The 22918-nt window shown below is 46.4% G+C and overlaps 2 protein-coding genes across 2 annotated transcripts in view; one reads left to right on the top strand and one right to left on the bottom strand.

The window, feature by feature from the left end:
- The window catches only part of LOC111852102 (lipopolysaccharide-responsive and beige-like anchor protein), a 108568-nt gene that overhangs the window by 27709 nt on the left and 57941 nt on the right, over positions 1–22918 (bottom strand). Inside the window, exons 38-40 of the mRNA XM_072697829.1 lie at positions 18182–18306; positions 12804–12938; positions 10337–10473 (exon numbers count right to left, since the gene is read on the bottom strand). Coding sequence (XP_072553930.1) covers positions 10337–10473; positions 12804–12938; positions 18182–18306 — 397 coding nt within the window. The remainder of the gene's footprint in view (positions 1–10336; positions 10474–12803; positions 12939–18181; positions 18307–22918) is intronic.
- On the top strand, positions 6933–10335 carry LOC111852121 (protein mab-21-like 2). Its single transcript, XM_023827678.2, has one exon. The coding sequence runs from the start codon at positions 7357–7359 to the stop codon at positions 8434–8436; it is 1080 nt and encodes a 359-aa protein (XP_023683446.1). The 5' UTR covers positions 6933–7356; the 3' UTR covers positions 8437–10335.

Raw genomic sequence — 22918 nt, 5'->3', positions numbered from 1 at the left:
TGTGGGGGGGGGGGGAACCACCTCATCTATGAAATTAATGAGCATAAGAGAGAGTCGATCGATCCAGCCCGACAGCAGATCTAAGAATTTGATGTAATTCATGGTGAAAAGCAGTGATCGTATCTGTGCCCCCATCTGACCTCAATTCTCTATCTGACGACCCCCCCTCCCCTCATGAGGACTAGGTGCACATGCTCTATCTCCTGCCAGCTTAGGCCCAGAATTCAAGAATAGAATTTCAGAATAGTTAGACGAGGGATGAAGAAAACAGGAAACGAGGGATGAAGAAAAAATGGATGAAGAAAAAAAAAAAAAAAACAAACAAAACAGTACTGGAAAATCAAAACAGCACAGCATAACCAACAAAAACAGCACTGAAAAACATATGAATCAGTACTGGATAACCAAGAAAACGGCACTGCAAAATCAAAATAGCACTGAAAAATCAAGCAAAACAGCACTGATAAATCAGAGGCATGGGAAACAGCACTGAAAAACTAACAAAACAGCAATTTAAAATAAAACACAGGACTGCAAAAACAAAAGGGTACTGCAAAATCAAACAAAAGCAGTACTGAAAAACAAAGCAGCATTGCAAAAACAAAAACAAAACAAAAAACTGCAAAAGACTGTAAAACTGTGAGTGCCATTTTAGAACATGGAGGAACTAAACACAAGAACCAGACAGGAGATCAGTGTGTGGTGAGGTGTGTTTAGTTAGGATGAGCTCCCCACACACCCCTTCTCCTGCCGCACACTCATTCTCCACTCACCGCTGCCTCTCTCCTGACCTGTCACCCTCCATCAGTAAACAAGATCATCAGATGAATGTGGACCCAGATGAAGGCGAAGCCTAATGAGTGCAGCCCCGCCCAGAGTCTCAGCCCCACCCAGATACTGCCTGATTTCCGCCCGTAAAGACTCAGCCCCACCCATAGAGAGTCTCAGCCCCACCCAGACAGTGCCTGGTCTCCGCCCAGAGAGACTCAGCCCCGCCCATAGAGAGTCTCAGCCCCGCCCAGATATTGCCTGGTCTCCGCCCAGAGAGACTCAGCCCCGCCCATAGAGAGTCTCAGCCCCACACAGACAGTGCCTGGTCTCCGCCCAGAGAGACTCAGCCCCGCCTATAGAGAGTCTCAGCCCCGCCCAGATAGTGCCTGATCTCCACCCAGAGAGACTCAGCCCCGCCTATAGAGAGTCTCAGCCCCGCCCAGATACTGCCTGGTCTCCGCCCAGAGAGACTCAGCCCCGCCTATAGAGAGTCTCAGCCCCGCCCAGATAGTGCCTGATCTCCGCCCAGAGAGACTCAGCCCCGCCTATAGAGAGTCTCAGCCCCGCCCAGATACTGCCTGGTGTCCGCCCAGAGAGACTCAGCGCTGCTGGAACCATTAGGAGGACCTGACAGACTTATGCTAAATATGAGAAACCAAGACAGGTCATTTTAGAAGCACCAACTCAACCCTCCCGGCTGAAAATAAATAAATAGTCAGATCCACTGGAGAGATGGCCACATAGGGGCTGGATAATGGATCACAGTTTAATGGAAGGGTCATATCATGGGCAGTTAGCAGGGTTAGCCCAGTTAGCAGGGTTAGCCAGCTGGGCCGGGGTGGCACGGCTTGCCGGGTGATCAGAGGGTCATGACCCAACATGGCTGTCCAACACAAAAACAAAGTGGTACCAAAACAAGCAGAGGATGATACGGCTGTGGATCCATCAGCATTGAGACGCAGAGGACCCCGGGCCCCGGCTGGCCCCCTGTGGGCCTCCCATGGGCCAAACACACAACCAACTGGCGGCGGGAAGAAAAGGTAACAGGAAGGAAATGGATGCCTAGGAAGGCTAGCTGGGCACAGGCAGCGCGGAGGTCATGGGGGCCAAGCTGCCTGGTGTGGGGGCTCCAGGGGCCAGCAAGCCCACAGGAAGATGGGGGACATCTGTCACCATTAGCAAGGGCTCTGACACCAGTCTATAGCAGCTCTCTCTGATGATATTAAGACACCCCCCGCCCCCCCCATCCCCAAAGAGCTGCCCAGCTTGTCAGTGCTGATTATGGCAGCATTTCATGTAAATACAGTCTGCAGGCTTCCTAACCCCACTTTACATTTCTGCCATAACAAATCACAGGGACACACACACTCTCACACACACATACAGACTAACTCTCACACACACACACACAGACAATCACACACACACACACACAGACAATCACACACACACACAGACAATCACACACACACACACACACACAGACAATCACACATACACATACATACAGACACACTCTCACACACACAAACTCTCTCTCACACACACACACACACACAGACAATCACACACACACAATCACACATACACATACATACAGACACACACACAACACACACACACTCACACACACAATCACACACACATATACAGACACACACTCATACACGGACACACACAATCACACACACACTCATACATGGACACACACACAATCACATACACACACACACACACACTCACACAGAGACACACACACACAGAGAAACAAAAGCACTCATATTGTTGTGGGGAGTGTCAATTCATTTCTATGGGAAGACCTTAATCTCACCTGTGATGACCATAACCTCTACCCAGCCTTAACCGTAACCATAAGTAACCAAACTAAATACAGGACTTTTGGCATTTTCTAGTCTATTTATAAAATAGAGTTTAACCTTGTGGGGACCGAAAAAAATTATCCCACAAGGTTAACACAGCTTTTTATCACATTTGGTCCCCACAATGCAAGATATGAATAACACCCCCCAACACACACACACACAGATACTAAAAGCAACAATAAGTATTCTGCTAAACTGTTGTAAAATATTTTGTGTTCTGCATAAATAAGCAAACAAAAACATACTGAAGATGAATCAAAGCCAAAAAGTATAATGAGAACAAGATGATAAACCTAAACATGCACTGGACTGGACTGGAATGGACTAGACTGGGCGAATTCTATGCAGATTTAAAAAACAGGAACAGGTCCAGGATTTTGAAGTATTGCAAAATGTCCCATCCGATATGGACCCCCCCAAAAAAATCAATATCAGTCAGTCGTCAGGCAAGACTCAAATTTGTCACAGATGGTGTGACTCAGCCTTGGACGGGGGGGGGGGGGGGGGCGGGTGGAGAGAGAGGTGCCCCTTCCCCAGCAGCGTGCCATGGAACTTTCTGGAATGCTCTCCAGCAGTGATGGGAAGCCCGATCGATGGCTGTGTGATCACATGTTCCCAGCGCTGCGATAACAACCCCCAGGTGCCCTCCCCCAGCCACCCCCGGTGATGCGCTGCTTCAGGCCAAGCGCCAGGTGCCCTCCGCAGCCACCCCTGGTGATGCCAGCCACCCCCAGTCATGCGCTGCTTCAGCAAGGAGTAAGATGTAGTTACAGATCAAGCCCAGCGGGAGGCAGGCAGCTTGACACTGTCAGCTGGTGCCATGCCTCCTCCATAGGGTGGAGGAGGACAGCCCCCCCCCACCCCCCCCCCCCCCCCCCCCCCGACTGCTAGAGACACTGGCTGACTCCCCACACAGGCACCCCTGACAATCCTCAGCAGCAACCTTCTGATCACAGAAACATCCCCGTAACCCGCAGAGCTGCACACCAGCCCATGGGCCTAAAGCGCTGAGGGGGGGGGGAACCAGGTATAAATCACAGCAGCTTCCCCACAACATAGGAGCAGACTGCCACGACGGACACACGGCCTCCAGTTTAATCCCCTGCGCGATGGGGGCAGGTGACCGAGTGTCCGTAAACACTGAACACCCGGGCTGTGTATGTGTGTGTGATTGTGTGTGTTTGTGGGGGGGGCGGTAGGCAGTAGGCCCCCATGTCTCTCCCCGGTCAGGTGTGGCGGCTCCTTATCCTCACAGATCTGATCGCGCAGTGGAGCTTTGATATTAGAAAACAGAGGCGAGACATAAACCCTCAGCCATAAAAACCCCAACACTGCTGCCTCTGTCAGTGAGCTGCGGGACTCATTCCCTCTCACTGAGGTATTAACCACGCAGTAATCATTCCGCTCAGATTATTCTGCGTATGACCGATACGTTGGTGACAGGGACGCCCTTGTCAACAAGACAGTTTTTGGTTTCCGTAATAATTATATTTTTTAAATCAAGTATGTTTCACATACTCCTGAAAGTCAATCTCATGCACATTTCAAACCCTGTAAGTTCTGCGACTTTTCCGTATTTAATTGTCAGCAATCAGACGATGAGTGAGGTTTCCCTGCACGTATCGTTTATAAATCCACGGTGACCAGCGAAAGAAAACTGCAAGAATAATGAACGGGGCTGTTTTTCTTTTAAACGCAGACAGGGCTGGATTTTCCAAACCTTGCGAAACTAGGAACACTTTTAACTTAAATTTGGATGGAAACAGAGGAAAAGCGCGCGCGCCCAGCAAGTCGCTACGCCGCAGTTACTCGGAGCTCGAGATTCATCACCGGAGCAGGAATGTATGGAAATGACAAGCAGGAACACGAGATATTTTCCCATACTACACTTCTATAAAAGGAAGCTTTTTTTCCTCACTCCTCTCCTCCCTCCTGCTCTGCCCCCCTCCCCCACTTGTTCGTCCACTGATCCTGAAATCCAGAAATAAGGGATATAGTATTAACCGCCTTCTTACATATACTGTATAGAGCATTGCAAAGAAAATATGATGCACGAACAAGCACACAAACAAAGCTCGTATTTAAACCAGAAATATATCGGTTTGTTCTTATTCAGGTGGCTGAAATCACCATTTTTAGATGCAAACTCAGCAACAATTACAGCTTTGGGTTTTTCCCGAGTACAACTCCACAGTATAAACTCGGTGCTATTTTCGTCCTGCCAGATTTGCTGCAGGTCTCAGGCATGAAGCTCTCTTAACTGCTTCCTTTATTCAGGCGGATCGGAGCCGGGACTGTGACCCGAAGCGCCCCCGAGGACTCGCGCTGAATCCCGCAATCGCGGAGCCCGGCTGAGGAGGTCGAAGCTGCTGTTCGGTCATAGAGCGACTCTTGCTTAAAACCGCGATTTGCTCTAAATAACAAACCACGACAATATGAAAAACAGCAGCAATGGGCCGTACTGACGTTTACCAGGCACACGATAATGCCGTATTAAAGTTCGCTCAAAGACACCTCGTCTCAATAAGCATCAGGACAGTGCGGTCTGTACGGAGAAGCCACACTTAAACTTCAATTTAATCTAGTCCCTGAACAGTCATTATAAGCTCGTTCAGATTGGCTTCTCATTCCGTCGTAATAGTATATTATCACAATAATATTAATTTTCATTCAAACACCATGTTTTAGACTAAGTGATAACTATTCCAAACATCCATCTGCGTTATTCACGCCTTTGAAATTCAAATGTGTCCGCTTATGTTTGCACATATAGGCCAACCTGCGCGACGTGTTACGTTCAGTTATTTTACCTCTACGGGTAATAAACCCAATAAAGGCGACGCCCAAATCAACCACTAACTTTTGCTAAAATACTGAAATCCCAAAGAGAACATTAACATCGAAAAGCCCTATAAATCTGATGGACAAGAGATTAGCTATGATTACTATAATTAATTTGCAAATGAAGTTCTATAAAATACATGCACGTAGGGGTGCATTTAGAAAATCAATATTGTTTATTATAGCCCAATTACACGTCTGCAATATAAACAAAGAAAAACAAAACAATTAATGCAGAAAAAAATATTTTCTCTGTAATTACAAATGATTTTCATGGATAATATTATTTAAAGAACCTTTAACCATTTCCTTGGTGTGCTTAAGTGTATTGAGATATTTTAATAGAAACGTTGAAACTGTACAAAGATGAAAATGGCGTATTGAAAATAATGCAAATGCGGAGAGTACGACGCAGCTAAAAATGATTCAACTTTTACCATATTATATATATATATATACACTGTAGCTAAACGAAGGTCGTATAAAATGCCGAATTTGTACAAAATGGATCCATTTCCACAAGATAAAACGCATGAAAACGTTTAAGCCGAAATGTTTCCGTAGGGTAATTTCGTAAAATATGACAGAGTTCGATGTGGTGTCGTTTAAATATACACAAAGTTAACCACAAAAAAAAAAAAAGATTAATAGATTAATAAAATAATATTTGTATTATTTTAATGTTTAATAATAAACAGAATAAAAGTAAATGGGAGAAAATATTCAGTGCAGATTATAACAACATAAAACGCGAACAGCAGATTAACCACGGTACCTGAAGTAGAGATGATTACAATAATCTCATAGGCAATTTACTGCTCCAGTAATCAACAGTTTGTGATTCGAGTTTAAGCAAAGATAATTTCTCACATACGATTTGCATTTCGTCGCAAATAATGAATATAAAGGAATCAACCAAATTTTACTTACAAACGATATCTTGTACAGGTGCTTATCTATGTTTCTAAACGCATGAAGCCACAGTTCAGTTCAGCAACTCAATTACATATTAAATCTCTTTACAGAAACACGTTTTAACATTAATATAATACGTATTTCTATTAATTGTATGTTAAAGTAATATTTTTAATAAATTGTATTTGTAACATATATATTCAAAGACTCGAGTTATGTCGATATTTGAGATAAATAGTATATATTTTTCTATTAAAACGGGGGGTGGGGCTATTATATATAAAATATATTTTTAATGTGGAAGGCACATTAAAATTAATTAAGTTAATTCAAAGACCGCTTATAGATTTCTAGGCAGCCTGCATGAAGTCACTTGTGAGCGGCTCTCCAAGCCGGCCGGCCGCACGGCGCGAGTCCGCTTGGTCGCCGGAGCGCCGCGCTGATTGGACGCGGCGCCTTGACAGCTCTGCCCGCGATTGTAGCGCCAAAAGCCCGACCCCTTCGGCCCAGCTGGGGGGAGCGCTCATAAACTAAGCCACTCAAACGCTCCCAGCTGAGTCTGGCCATCACGGCAGACGGGGTTAAAAAATGGGGGTGTCCTGTTAAACAGGTTGAAGATCTGAGGAATGACTGATCACCACTGGCTGTGCGTATTTCAGCGCGTGCATCAGTAGAGAAAGCGAAAGATGCAACCTCGACTCGCAGACCTGCTTTCTGTCATCTACCACCGTCTGCAGCCCAGCCGGCCGTTTCTTCTTCAGATTTCTGTAATGCACTAACTTCTACGTCCACCGTTTTTCCCCCCCGGAACTCTATTTACAATTAACGCAAGACTCTTCCCTTTTCTTTCAATACTGTGGAGCGCCTGCCTCTGGCTTAACCGTGAGCCTTGGATCCGTCGGCGTATTGTGAGACCCCGGTGTATAGCCCGGACATCTGCCCCAACATGATAGCCGCGCAAGCGAAGCTGGTTTATCAGCTGAACAAATACTACAATGAAAGGTGTCAAACTCGCAAGGCAGCTATCGCCAAGACCATCAGAGAGGTCTGCAAGGTGGTGTCGGACGTCCTGAAAGAAGTCGAAGTGCAGGAGCCGCGGTTCATCAGCTCATTGAGCGAGATCGACGCTCGCTACGAGGGAATGGAGGTCATCGCTCCCACGGAGTTTGAAGTCGTACTTTATCTAAATCAAATGGGCGTTTTCAACTTCGTGGACGACGGATCATTGCCGGGGTGCGCAGTTTTGAAGCTCAGCGACGGGCGGAAGAGGAGCATGTCGCTCTGGGTCGAGTTCATCACGGCTTCGGGGTACCTCTCCGCCCGAAAAATCAGATCAAGGTTTCAGACGCTGGTGGCACAAGCTGTGGACAAATGCAGCTACCGGGACGTGGTGAAGATGGTCGCCGACACAAGCGAGGTGAAGCTTAGGATCCGGGAAAGATATGTCGTTAAGATCACCCCAGCTTTTAAATGCACCGGCATCTGGCCTAGAAGCGCGGCGCAGTGGCCCATGCCTCACATTCCGTGGCCGGGTCCTAATCGGGTGGCAGAAGTCAAAGCCGAAGGATTCAACCTCCTTTCTAAAGAGTGCTACTCGTTAACCGGCAAACAGAGCTCCGCCGAGAGCGACGCCTGGGTCCTGCAATTCAGCGAAGCAGAAAACAGGCTGCTGATGGGAGGCTGCAGGAAGAAATGCCTCTCCATCCTAAAGACTCTACGGGACCGGCACCTGGAGCTGCCCGGACAGCCGCTGGACAACTACCACATGAAGACGCTTCTCCTGTACGAGTGCGAGAAGCACCCACGCGAGTCCGACTGGGACGAGGCGTGCCTCGGTGACCGGCTCAACGGGATCCTGCTGCAGCTCATCTCCTGTTTGCAGTGCCGGAGGTGCCCCCATTATTTCTTACCCAACCTGGACCTGTTTCAGGGGAAACCTCACTCAGCCCTGGAAGCTGCGGCAAAGCAGACGTGGAGACTGGCGCGGGAAATCCTGACGAATGCGAAAAGTCTGGACAAATTATAGACCCGTTTCAATATAAACACACCAATCTGTCTTTTTCTGTCTCGGAGATTTATGAAGAAACGGCAAATGGGATATTACAAGAAAGAAAGGTACATTTCCAAATAACGTAAAATGTTTTGAAAGTTTTCACGAAGAGTAGAAATTTGCGCATAGATCACAAACCTTTGTTGAAAAATACGATGCAACGTGCCACGGTCGATTTTCTATTAAGTGTCCTGGAATTTAAAGTAGCCTAACAAAAATACATCGAAATTGGTCGTTTTCGCTGCTCAGTGTCAGGCCTTAGAACTTTAACTGCAAATTTTTAAGGAAACACTTTGAAAATAGGTTCAATGTTAAATCGAAGGAATAAGGCTCAATAAAAGCCTGCCATGTTTAAAGAAAACTTTGCGTAAGTTTACATTCAGAGTAGAAATGCCAACTTAAACAAAAAAACAGGCCATCTTTAAACCACCCAGTCTTCATAAACGCAGGCAACTTGCTGAAACGAGCGAGAGGCCAGAATTATGGAAACACGGTTATAAAATGATGCTGTTTTAGAATTATGTTTGACGCACATTTGTAATATTGTCACGTAAATTTAGGATTAACGTAATAAGCTACTACGTCTGTTATTGTTACAGTAATAATTCATAATTTTATTATTACCATGAGCCTCATTATTGTCCGTATGTTATTATCCCGCCAGCCCCGTGAGTGTTACCAGCAGGAATAGTGACATTTAATGATCACGCTAATTGAAAAATAAATATGCAAACACATATGCGGTCTTGCTGCATCAGGAACGTCTTCCAAAATCTTCATACCTTCCCCAGACCGCCAAAACCAAATGTTACCATCGATGCACAACTACTGACTGATAATTACGAGCATTTCAGTCGTTTGCTGAACACAGGCCTATACGCAAAACCTAAACGACACTAAATCAAATTTAGTTGTTGAACGCCAAACACAAACAGGAACAGTATTCAGGGAAGACGAGGCCTAAGTGTACGAATCATTTTAAGAAGTGCCGCCAATTCGATGTGCATTAGGCCTATTTTTTTCCTGTATTGCGTGGACAAAACGCTTCTGAATAATAATAATAATAATAATAATAATAATAATAATACCTCAGGCATGTGTATTGCGTAATATACTGAACATGACAAACTGAAATTCATGGAAGTAAAACGTAAAAGTTACAAACATTTTCCATCTTTTTAAGGTTATTTAAAATGAAGCGAATTTAATATAATTAAAAGAGATACGAATAAAATTTATTAAATAAATAATTTGTTAATTCACACACATAGCGCATGTATGGAACCCACATTTATTATTATTTTTTTATTTATTATGCAAAAAAGGTAACGTTACACGTGCGATAAAAATCATTTTTCTTACGTTCAGATTTAAAAATTTGAATTAGACTAACACCAAACAACAGCTAAATACAAAATGATATCAAACTTCCAAAAAAGCGCAAATATGTGTGTTGCCCATCCTTTTCAGTTAGGATTAAGGAATTTGTGTGTATGTAGGCTACAGCACGTATTATCCAATAAATATTTACTTCATCGTAATGTAAAAATAAACACTAATAAATTAAACGCATCCCTGTAATAACAAATGATCGGACGAATTAACTCTACGTTGGTAAACTGCGGCGTTTCAGGCCCGGAACGACCTGAGGTCTTTCTGACTGTGCTCCCACGTGAAGGGGAGGCGTTTAAAATAAGCGCAGCAATTTTTACGTCGCTTGAGGACAAATCAGCATTCATGCCGACTGAGGGAAGTTAGACAGCAGGTCTGCTATCCGGGTTTAGATGTGGGGTCTGTTTTTTAATCATTTCCACGTTTTTTTAAATACCTAACTTTTTGTTCTGCATTGAATAAATGGATTTTAACAACCTCTTACCTTTGGATCGGTTTTCTTGAAACTACGCTCTTCTTCATCCACTTCAAAGTAGAGTTCCGATGCCGTGACTGACAGGGTGCCTTTGAATACTCCTGCGGGGCCGACCAGCTGGGCGTCCGCGCTAAGGAGCACCGTGCCTGGTAGAGAGAGCACAAGTACCACCGGTCAGCAGCGAGCCCGACCGCCGCAACGCAGAACTGCGCGCGGCGAAAAGCGCGCTGGCCACGCGGCCGAAATGCGACAGAGGTGACAGTGAAGAGCTCGCTGGGGCTCAGGTTTACACGACAGAGACATTTACAGTCCCATTCCCCAGTATTATTTAACATTTGTAAATCGTTAATAGGCCTACTAATATTCAGGCCGTTTGTCTAGTAGGCTATCGGTGTAAAATTCCTAAAGTTCCTCTAAAAATAATAGGCCTATGATTGTTATTAATAATAATAATAATAATAATTAGAAAAAGAAGAAGATGAAGGAGGAGAGTAGATAGATAGATAGATAGATAGATAGATAGATAGATAGATAGATAGATAGATAGATAAGGTTGGGCTAGTAGTAGTGATAGTATTTTTTATTACTGCGGAAAAGGAAGTAACGGTACTCTGCCGTTTTATTAGCACTACTGCAATGAGGAAGGGAACTGACTTGTAGGACAAAAAGACATCAAGCTGTCTGTGGTGAGCAGCAGGGCGCGCGCACGCAGTGCCCCGTGCTCCGACGGCCTGGATACGGCGTCGGCTTCCACCACGATCAATGCGCAGGGTCAGGCGCGCACTCATTTGCATTGATTGCGGTACGAGGCTCCGCCGCTTAATCTCTCATCAATCTTGATGTGTCCCGGAGTGACAATGACAGGCCGCTGAGGACCCCGCGGCCGCCTTTGTTGTCATACCCAAATGCACGGCTACATTGTACTGCCAGATGGTTATCACGGAGGTATGGAAGCGATCTGATTTCCCCAAGCACTCGCGAATCTGTACCCAGCAAATTACCGTATTTATTTGTTCACTCTCACATTAACCCCCTGTGCATCAGCCTGGGGTCCGTAGGTGATTTCCTCTCCTTTTTTTCCCAGCTATTTGCAGACATTCAATTACGTTACGCAGGCACCGTCAAATCGCTGGGACACTGCGGTCCCGCTAGACACCCCAGGGCAATTTCCACGACTTTCGGGGCCACGGAGCCGCATCGTTCCTTATGTCATTCTAATCCTGGTCTTAGAAGCGCCGACCATGCGTCTCATTACAGAGCTTATACAGGCGTGTACGTGTGTCAAAAATTACATTATGATTGCATCCGTCAAGAAAAGCAAGCAGCTATTCGATTTTTTAAATGTACAAGCGAAGTCTGTTAATTCAGAATCGAGACAACCGTGGAAGTGAAACACCTTAATTCGGTTCAGGTTCAGAGCCGATTTCATGTAAATTCTGCACAGGCTGCACTGTTGGTTGGAATAACTCAGGAAACCTGGGAGGTCGGTTATTAAACATGTGCAACCATTAAGAAGCGTATGCATGTTTATACCAAAAATTACCATTACGAAGCGTATGCATGTTTATACCAAAAATTACCATTAGTTAACTTAAGGTTTTTTATTGTATAGGTTTTCTGCATTAATTTACAGTTAAATTTACGGCATTTTTACAGTGATCTAGGGGATTATTATTATTATTATTACTACTACTATTACCAGAAATGGTGACTGATGTTCATAAGTTTTGGAAATAATGCTTATGCAATTTACAGGTCAAAAGATATAGAAGTGTTCATAGTTAAATAGGGTGAAATTATACCTACAAACTTTCCCCTCCAACGACATAATTTTAAATATGCTTAAAATACTAATGTTTTATGTAGGCCTAGTTCCAGCACTTTTTCATAGAAATGTTTTGTCCATAGAAAAACATTAACTGTAGACAGAAGCGTCAGAAGCATTTTGAATGTGGAGGGGACACACTGGCATAAAACTAATATTTTATGTTAAATGTTGGGGGGGGAGGGGTCCAAGCGAATAATTATGAAATGTGAGCGCGACGCCCATGACTGTAGGCCTATAAATGAACAATGTGACCACACTAGTATAAACATAAAAAAGTACAATTATAAGAGACAAGCAAAGAAGAAATACGTGCAAACTGAAAGGTGAGATCCATGGGTTTAGATTAATAGTCTTTAAATTAGTGCTACTCCAGGCGGCCGTATTAAGCTCACTCAAGTATTTAAAATTAGAAATTACCATATATTATATGACATTCTCCATAGACAGGCAGGGCGCATGGCTGAAAGGACCCAAAGCCGTCATTTCGAGCATCAGAGGCCTATCTGATCTAGCATATCAATAAAATAAAGTGACTTGCTCGCGCCTGGAAAATGAAGGCTTAACGAGGAATTAACATACAAATAAGCGATGTTAGGACCGCGACCCTGCGCTGATTTGGGGCCTGGAAGATGGGTGGATGGATGTTACCTGTTAGGCTTTTCGAGTCCTTCTCCTCCAGAGATGACAGGGGATCCTCGCCTCCGTCTCCCACCTCGTCAGTCGGCCTGCTGTGTCTTACGGTTTGTCTCCTGATAGACTCTCCGCCTTTCAGAGCATCTTCCTCTGCAGAAAGTGAATCATTGTATCGTGTCTGTCTCCCCGCTGCCTTTTCCTTTATGGTATTACGTTATTCGCAAACACACCGCAAAACGAAACAAGCGAAGCCTAATATACTTAACAAGCAATATCGTGTCAACCAAATGCGAGACAATTAGTCTATCTAACAAATCTCCGCTATTTGTGGAAAACGCAAATAATGAATATTGTTGGTAACTGGATAAGGAACACGAATTGTTTCTTTTTGAAGTTTATGTGAACATTTTTGAGGCACCTCCGTTGCAGAGCCGATTTCCTGTGAGATCTATCATGTTACCTCTCGCTGATGAAAACTCCCCGGGAGCAGCACAAAGGGTTAAGCTTACAATCAAATTACACAGCTAATTTCAGGGAAATTTACTCTGTAACAAGCAGGATGTCCATCAATACCCCTTCAAAAGGGCGGATAAAGTGCAGACGATGAACAAAGTTGGGGCGCTTAGTGCGAACCGTCGGAGAGGCTCATTATTAATCAACAATTTAACTCCAGCAACTTTGTGCCGGCATGTGAACGTAAAAGGCATTTGGAAAGCTAAACTCCAGCGCGAAGCAATGAGAGGCTTTAGTCCCTTTCAAATATGAAAATAAATTTCATTCAAGTTCATTCAAAAAACTCTGGCGCGGTGTCAACGCCCTGGGACGAACGTCAAACAAATCACAGCAACACGGGATTAATTAATAACATTTTTATTTTTCAGCTGTTCCGTACAAAATTTGATCTATCAAAGGGATTATTTAAAAAGAATCATAATCCGTAAACATTTATGAAACTGGCCGTCACTGCTGGGACACAGGGGGATATAAAACCAGCAAGCCGCTTTTTCCCATTTTAAATAACTACACGTGCATGGAGAAAGGAGCGGTGCTGCTAGCGCATGGAAGCGCCGCGGACCCCGACCCGGCGGAAAGGCCCAGCCGCCCCGTCCTTTGCCTGGGAAATACACGGTCCACTGATATTTAGACGGGTCTTCCTGTAATTAAGTCTCCCCCGAGGATTTTTTTTTTTGTTACTGGTGATGAAATTACTGCCAGCTTCCCGGTGCGACCCGCACGCCTCGGTATTCTCATGCCGCAGAAAACGCACTGATTTTGCTCACGCGGTGTCATTAATGAACATGTAGCCATGAAAGGCACAGCCCAACTGCATGTAAGCTCTACGATGATGCGATGCGATCCGGTGTGCTCAAACCATATTTTTTGACTATTCTGTTAATGTTTGGAGTTTACAAGATAAATCATTAGATCAATGCGATGAGCGTTTTGACTCGTCAGTAATTTTATTGGGTCGCGTACTTTCAAATTATATTTATATTCAGACTATATTTTCAAAGCCATCATCACTAGATGAACAATCCTTCAGTGCAGGGGCATCAGAAGCATTTTGAATGTGTGTGTGGGGGGACACTGGCATAAAACTAATATTTTATGTTAAATGTTGGTGGGGGGGGGGGGGTCCAAACGAATAATTATGAAATGTGAGGGGGACGCGTCCCCCTCAGATTTAATGGCGTTTCACTGTTACCCGAAAGACACTTTGTACAGCGGTGTTCTGTGGAGTTCGTGTTGAGATCTGAACGAGACTGACACTAAGTCAATGCTAATATGTCTCACAGAGTCACCAGTCTGCTACAGGGAAATGATTTGGACTGTAACGAGTGCGACTGCATAGCACTATGGGTAAAGAGTAACTTCAAGTCAGACAGGAGTATCTTACATTGTTTATGATAAAGTATCACAAATTCACATATCATCACCCAATATATATCGTGGCGATCTGAGTGTGTGTGCCTGCGTGTGTGAAATTACCCACTACTGTAATCTTGGGGTTTTTTAATGTAAACAAAACTGACAGGACATTCTGACGGCGTATTTTACATAAAATGGTCCAACAAAGCGATGCAGAATTCAGGATTCCCGCAAACTGAATATCCATATCAGAAGTCCAGGGTAAGGAGCAGGGAGGGCGCGGGTCCACTGCGGCGGGCAGCTTGAAGCCATTTACATTCTGCTACAGGCCGGCTCCGGCGCCCAATTAAACTGTCAGAATTAACAGATTTGTTCTGGGAGGGAGTGCAGCCGGCAGTGTGGGCAGGGGGCGATACTGCTGACCCAGGCAGCCCTTAGCATTAATCTCCAGGTATTTACCCCGCACCCTAACTCCACGAGCCCCCTGCGCAGCAGGTATTTACCCTGCACCCTAACTCCACGAGCCCCCTGCGTGGCAGGTATTTACCCCGCACCATAACTGCACAAGCCCCCCGCGTGGCAGGTATTTACCCTGAACCCTAACTCCGCGAGCCCCTGTGCGGCAGGTATTTACCCCGCACCCTAACTCCGCGAGCCCCTGCGCGGCAGGTATTTACCCCGCACCCTAACTCCGCGAGCCCCTGCGCGGCAGGTATTTACCCCACACCCTAACTCCGCGAGCCCCTGTGCAGCAGGTATTTACCCCGCACCGTAACTGCACAAGCCCCCCGTGTGGCAGGTATTTACCCTGAACCCTAACTCCGCGAGCCCCTGTGCGGCAGGTATTTACCCCGCACCCTAACTCTGCGAGCCCCTGCGCGGCAGGTACTTACCCCACACCCTCACTCCACGAGCCAGGTATTTACACCGCACATGACCCTTGAGATGTGGGTGAGAAGGTAGTACATACTGACCCACTAAGGAACCAGGCTTGGGTCCATGACCCGTGTGTGTAAACCCAATTACACCCATTTCACGTGGGTGACGCATCTCGCTTGTAGTCTAGTGAAAAAAAATTAAGGTTACTAAAAGTAGGTTCTTAAGTAAGGCTGTCTGTGTGAAGAATCCTGGTTCAAACCACTAATAAGCATCATGACAGATCACCGTAATCATCTGACAGATCACTCCCCTTCCTTCGTAGTTTACAGCCTGTGTGCTTTTCTTTCTGCATTTTACATTCACTATTTTCATATTTGGAGATGACCCAGAAGCTCCGTCCTCATTGTCCCCATGTCCCCATTGTCCTCATTGTCCCCATTGTCCCTGTGTCCAGGCCTCCACTCCCTGCACAACTGTCACCTGAATGTGCTTTTGCCCCTAAGCATTCTGGGATTTACTTTTTGGCCACATTCTTATTGATCTCCTTCACACTGGTCACTAATCAGGATGTTTGGAGTGACGTTTAGGGCTCGTCTGGCGTCAGGCTTCTCCGATTGAGCAGAAAATGGAAACAAGGCCCAGGACTTACAAGTAAGACTTTCAGGAATGTCCCAATAGGACTAAAGCTGGTCCAAGCTCATGCTTTTTTAAGGGTGACCAGCCATGCGCCCTTATCATGGCAGTTTAAGGCACCGTTTAAAATGCTCTTTCTGGAAAACCTAAGGAACAAAGATGAGATTTGACGTGTTTGTGTGTATAAACTACCCACAACAGACTGATAAAACATAAAAAAAAACAAAAAATAAAACAATCTATTTTTGGAAGTGAAATTTATTTTATGATGGTATTTTAAGGCAGGAATTAAATGGTGAGGTTCTCGAGTAAATTAAAAATCCCCATTTGAAGAAACAGACGTAAAAATACATATTTATGGTACCAAACCTTCTTTTCCAAATTTTAATCAAGAAATATAATATATTATAATATAATAATACACCAGTCACATCAATATCTACTACTTAAATAATTATAATGGTAAAATATTATATGCTGAATACGAATCTAACAAACGCCATGGCAGCAAAGGTAAGAGTGGTTCTGCTTGTACTTTGCAATAATGAAATATGTCTTTAAGAAATGCAATCAGAAAAATGTAATGTGGCCGACTTTACCAAGGTCAAAGGTTACAGGGAATTCGGAAGACTGCCGTAAGAGCGCAGCACAGGCGGCCTGACGGCGAGATTCCCGGGCCGGGTTCTGCTGGGACACACCGTCGGGGACTGGAGGGAACGGCAGGGGAATGTTAAACACTGGAGTCGCGCCCCGTCGGCAAACTGCGGATTCCCCTGAAGCAGGAAGCCCGCCGTTCCGCTGGCTGTGTATCACGCTGTTCCCATTAAAATAGCTACTCCAATAACTAAGTCTAAATGAATAATACCAGAAGGGAAAAACACACATATTTTTTATGTTTCCCGTCGAAATGTGCCTTGTCTTTCCCCCGATAGTGACGCCCGTGATCACCTTTAAAGTCGTGTGCCTGTGTGTGACTGGCGTACAACTGGGGCTACGAGGAAATGCCATATTGACATTATCATCTGGGTGAAAGGCAGCACACAGCCTATGGAGCGAGAGAGAGAGCGAGCGAGCAAGCAGGCCTCCTGGAGTCGGGAATCAAGAGAGACCATGCAGAGTCTCAGGGATTTAAAGCTGCAGGGCAGCAGCAGAGTCACTAATCGGAAGGCCCACTGACACTGAGTCGCTGAGTCTGAGCGGTCGCTAATCGAAAGGCCCACTGACAGAGTCGCTGAGTCTGAGCGGTCGCTAATCGAAAGGCCCACTGACAGAGTCGCTGAGTCTGAGCGGTCGCTAATCGAAAGGCCCACTGACAGAGTCGCTGAGTCTGAGCGGTCGCTAATCGAAAAGCCCACTGACAGAGTCGCTGAGTCTGAGCGGTCGCTAATCGAAAGGCCCACTGACACTGAGTCGCTGAGTCTGAGCGGTCGCTAATCGAAAGGCCCACTGACATTCGGAGTCACTGATATCTGACTCTGGCCATGTTATCCCAACGTCTTTATGAATCCAAATGCAGGAGTGGGGTGGTGGGTTTGCAAAGAAAGCCCCCCCCCGTAAATGGCCAGTGGATGCCCCCCCCACCCCCAGGTGGCCAGTGGATAGCCCCCGCGCAGGCCAACAGCATGCCAGTAACACTATGCGCGGAGAGCAGGATTCCCGCCACGTGAAGAGGACTCTCTAAAGGACTCCAGATGACAACACTCATACTCACTCTCGCTTCCTGAATGACCTTTAACCTCACGGACGCAGTGCTGACCCTAAAGGGAAGAAAGCTGGCCGGCCTGGTGACACGCAGGATGTGGCGATACTTACCCAGAGCCCCCGGTGGTGCTACCCCAGGGGAGCTGATGGGGGTAATGGCTTTCTGCTGGCGGAGCCGCGGAGAGGCCCCCATCAGCTCGGCCGCAGGCCCTGACCTGGGGGCCCCGGCCACCTAGAGGTTTGCTTCTCTGCTACTAGAAAATGTTTTATGGCCGCTGTAGTGGCGGCGTTTACGGTCGCCCCCCACTCACCGTCCTCAGCGGCGGCCTTGAGCACCGCCTCAGGGTGCGTCGATCCCAGGGGGTTCCACACCAGGCGTCTCCTACGCCGCAGGTTGTCCTCCCAGGGGTCCAGGCGCCAGAAGTCGCGGGATCGGCTGCGGGGAGATGGGCGGCCCACGTTAGCCGTTAGCGAGCCAGCCGCACTAGCCGGCGCCACATAAAGCCGCCCTTGTTAGAGTCCTGCAGAAATCCCCGATTCCACCCCCGGCCCCCGGTCAAGGTGAAATGGGTGCTTAATGAATCACCGTAAAAGCATCTGCTGACAGAGATCAGACAACCCCCAACCCCGGTTCTGTAGGCCAGTTTCAGTGGCGCTCTGGTACCGTTCCCTTGGCCCGGGAAGCAGCCGTTAAATCTGACAGAACAGTGTGGCCTGGTTCCTCTGGATTGGGGGCTTTCCCAGCATCATCCACCAATCAGACGCTCTGCAGAAAGAGGCACTACAGAGTCAGCGGGAAACGCAGAGGACTTCAATCTCACGTATCGAGGCTTCATCTCCGGAAACATCCGCTATATTTAGCATAAATCAGTGAGCTGCCCCCGCCCCCCCCGGGGTAGGAATGCGGCGATCAGACTCCCGTAGCAGACGGCGTTGACGTTCCGGCCTTCGTGCCGTCGCCGTTGCACGGCGGGAAGCAGAGAGGCCTGCGAGACGCTTCCTGACACATGTTTACGTATCGTTCCCAAATGGCCCGGCTCTGAGATCGAGCCCCTCAGCCCTCGGACACTCGATCCCGGGGACACAGGCCCCGAACCCGCTGTACACAGGGCCCCCGCAGGGCATCGCTGAGCCTCTCTGATGGAACGTTACAGCCCGAATGGCTTTAGCAGGCTGCCCGCACGCTGATTAATAAACGCCTGCAGATCCCCCCCCCCCCCATGGGTCCTACTCACCCCCTTAGCATGAGGTTTACAGTGAACAGCTCTAAACTCTCAAAATATATAAATCACCATAATGGGCCTTTAAGCGCCGTCGAAGATTGCCCTCCGCTTTTACGCTTGCATATTTCATACAGCGTCCAGAGAGTATCAGCCCTGCAGTTCATAACAGAGTGAAACGCACCACGTTTCTGAGGCCAGCAGCCCAGCGATATTCACCAGCACTACGAGGAATCCTAAGTTACACCGCACGGGCGATCTTGCTGCTTGAGGTCAGAGGTCAGAGCCTGACGTCCGTGACGGCAGCAGTCCTGACGTCCGGTGCTGCAGATTAATCATCAATTTAATTAGGCAAAATTTATGCACAGTGCAGCTCACTGTGGTCGGAAATCTAGGAGTGATTCACCGTAACCTCAAAGACACATGGAAATGCAACTGATTACTGGGTATCCACCAATGTGCATGCTGGGAAGTGCAGTGTGACAGCTGTGAGTTGCCCCCGTGCCCCACACAGCCGCGAGTTGCCCCCCTGCCCCACACAGCCATGAGTTGCCCCCCTGCCCCATACAGTTGCGAGTTGCCCCCGTGCCCCACACAGCCGCGAGTTGCCCCCGTGCCCCACACAGCCGCGAGTTGCCCCCGTGCCCCACACAGCCGCGAGTTGCCCCCCTGCCCCACACAGCCGTGACCAGTGCTTTTCAAAGGGAGAAAAAAATATATATGAGATTATAAGGACAGTTGAAGGCGTCTATATTATCATTACAAAACAAGGCTCATGAACCAGAACAAAGCAGGTACCTTTTACATAATAACATACAGGCTTCACTAGTCCCCTGTTCTGATGTTGTTCTGCTGCTACTTTCACACAGCTAACAGTCAAGAAATAACTAATACTTTGTAATAATATATCAGAAATGAACACTGGTCATTTCTGCAGATTAATACATATTTAAAGAAGTGCTTGATGTGATTATTTTTGGTATATAATTATTAAAATTATATTTATTAGTTTTCCCAGATTCCAGGACAAATGAATGTGATCAATAAATACTAATCAAGAGTGATCATGCAAAACAAAAAAATAAGACAGTGAATCCAGAAAAAATCCAGATTTAAAATATCCATCCTTAATATTTTGAAAATAACAATTTACAGGTTTCTGCAAATACTGAATCCCGTTGTACTTGTGCAGTGATAATATATTCCATTCTAAACATCCATTCATCAATCCATCCACCCAGAACTGCTCATCTTGCAGAGGGTCCCAGAAAGACTGAATTTCCTAAATGTTTTTTTTTTCTTTTTCTGTTCTGTTAATTCATTCATCCTTTGTTTTTTCAGGTAAGTACCGTCGAGGACAATGAAAGCGCGGCTCAAACGATCCAGAAACGTTACAGTACAGACAAGCCCGTTCGTATCGTAAAAAGAGCAGAACTGCAGTTTAGCCGAGTAACGCTCACATACGGGAGCACAGATGGCTTTAAGTCAATTATTTCAACTTCATGCGCTTAACTCTAATTTATATGCGAGAACGAATTATTCCACTCATCAAAGACCACAGAGGACTGCTTTCATTGTTTTTCATTTGAATTTTTCTCTTATTTGTGGAGCTGTTGGTAGTTCTTCTTTCAGACATAGGCCTATCTATAAGCTAGAAAGGGTCGTTTAATGTACATGTTAAATTAATCTAACGGAAAAAAAGATAATTATTAAGATACGTTAATATGTATATATCGGCAGACCGTTCATTTTCGCCTTGAAAAATATATAAATGACACTGCGCGACCTTCGTCATATGGCGGCATGCAGCCTACGCACGGTTTCATACGTCACGGTCAGGTAAAGACACATCTCCATTTATACGGCGGCGGCGGCTGACAGATTCCAGGGATATTCCTCTTATCACTTTTTTAAATGTCACAGTTAGTACTCGGATTCCTGCGGATTTTTATAAACCATAAACGCAAACTAAGCGAACGTAGCATTTTTTCACCTCAGATGCAGTAATCGCTTTCTCCGAAATTAAAATGACTGTCTACCTATAAGCACCATATTTAATTTAATTTAAATCCGACCGAAATGAAACATTAGTATTAGATTGCTAGTATCAGAGTGGCATTAGATGACATGCTTTGAACAGCTCAAAATTGCCTCACAACTCAAAATTAATAATAACTTAAAATGCAGTCCGTTTAATGTGTGATTCTGAAATAGGCCCATAATAATCTTTTAAAAAAAACGGGCTTCACATAATGTATTTGAATGGTTCTCGTGTCTTTTACCTAGAGTCATATTCCATTTGTTTTCTTATAACATTTTTAAATCCACCTTTCAGACCCTGTGACCCGAGACGCACCCCTAAAATCGCTCCGGTTTGAAGCTGACACCGCAGTTCGATAGCAGCCAGTTATAAGTCTCCCTGAACCGGGTTAGGTGGCGTCTAGCGTTCGCCAGACCTGTTTTTAAGAGAAAAACGCTCCGTAAACCCTGCTGTCAAAACGCTGGCTTCCGCCGTGAATTTAATCCGAATATACATATACAGCTTTGATCATATCAGGACTTAACTTTGAAATCATCTTCAAAGGCGCGGTGCTCTGAAAAACACACAATTTATACCTAATGGCTGTCTAATGGCTAATGTCAAAGTCAAGGGTGCAGACTTAATGCGTGACGCTCTGTAAACACACTTTATTACCAGGGATCTCGCCTGGACACGCTAAAGCCTGGGGGCCCGGGGCCCGGAGCCAGGGTGCAGGCGAGCCGCTGGCGAGTGTAAATGACCTGCTTACAAGAAGCTGACGCGTGTGATCCGGCCTGCTGCAGCTTTGATCCAAGCCCAGTTCTGTGCGGGATCACGGGGAGCTGCGTTACACGCCAAGGGCGTGTTCTGTTTCAGCCCGGTTCTGTGCTGGATCACAGGACGGGGCATTACATGGCGAGGGCGTGTTCTGTTTTGGTCCAGTTCTGTGCAGGATCACGGGGTGGTGCGTTACACTCATAAGGCGTGTTCTGTTTTGGTCCAGTTCTGTGCAGGATCACGGGGTGGTGCGTTACACTCAGAAGGCGTGTTCTGTTTTGGTCCAGTTCTGTGCAGGATCACGGGGCGGTGCGTTACACTCAGAAGGCGTGTTCTGTTTTGGTCCAGTTCTGTGCAGGATCACGGGGCGGTGCGTTACACTCAGAAGGCGTGTTCTGTTTTGGTCCAGTTCTGTGCAGGATCACGGGGCGGTGCGTTACACTCAGAAGGCGTGTTCTGTTTTGGTCCAGTTCTGTGCAGGATCACGGGGCGGTGCGTTACACTCAGAAGGCGTGTTCTGTTTTGGTCCAGTTCTGTGCAGGATCACGGGGCGGTGCGTTACACTCAGAAGGCGTGTTCTGTTTTGGTCCAGTTCTGTGCAGGATCACGGGGCGGTGCGTTACACTCAGAAGGCGTGTTCTGTTTTGGTCCAGTTCTGTGCAGGATCACGGGGAGGTGCGTTACACTCAGAGGGCAGATTCAGTTTCATTCTGGTTCAGTGTAGGATTATAGGGTGATGCGTTACATGCCGAGGGAGGGTTCTTTTCCACTGGCCGGGATTGCTGCCTCAAAAGGAGCTTGTTCTGTTAGGGCGTCAGCTTGCAGACACTGAGCTGTGAATTACTGAACGTTCCAGAATACCTTCCCGGGATACTCCGGAGAAATCCCGAGTGTGACAGTGAGCCAGCGGAAGCTCGGGGCCTGCAGGCAGTGGGAGGGAGAGGTGGACAGAACGGGTGGCTTTGATGGATCATGCACTGACAGTCTGCTGCTTTTGCTTCCAGTCTGTCGCCATTGTTTTTGCACTTGAT

The sequence above is a fragment of the Paramormyrops kingsleyae genome, chromosome 12 (genome assembly GCF_048594095.1).
Source record: "Paramormyrops kingsleyae isolate MSU_618 chromosome 12, PKINGS_0.4, whole genome shotgun sequence".
Lineage (NCBI taxonomy): Eukaryota > Metazoa > Chordata > Actinopteri > Osteoglossiformes > Mormyridae > Paramormyrops > Paramormyrops kingsleyae.
Note: the sequence above shows the minus strand (reverse complement) of the source record. Positions and strands in the feature narration are given on the sequence as shown.

Bases quoted from the DNA above. Each gene is read 5' to 3' on its own strand.
- LOC111852121 (XM_023827678.2), top strand. From the start codon at position 7,357: ATGATAGCCGCGCAAGCGAAGCTGGTTTATCAGCTGAACAAATACTAC.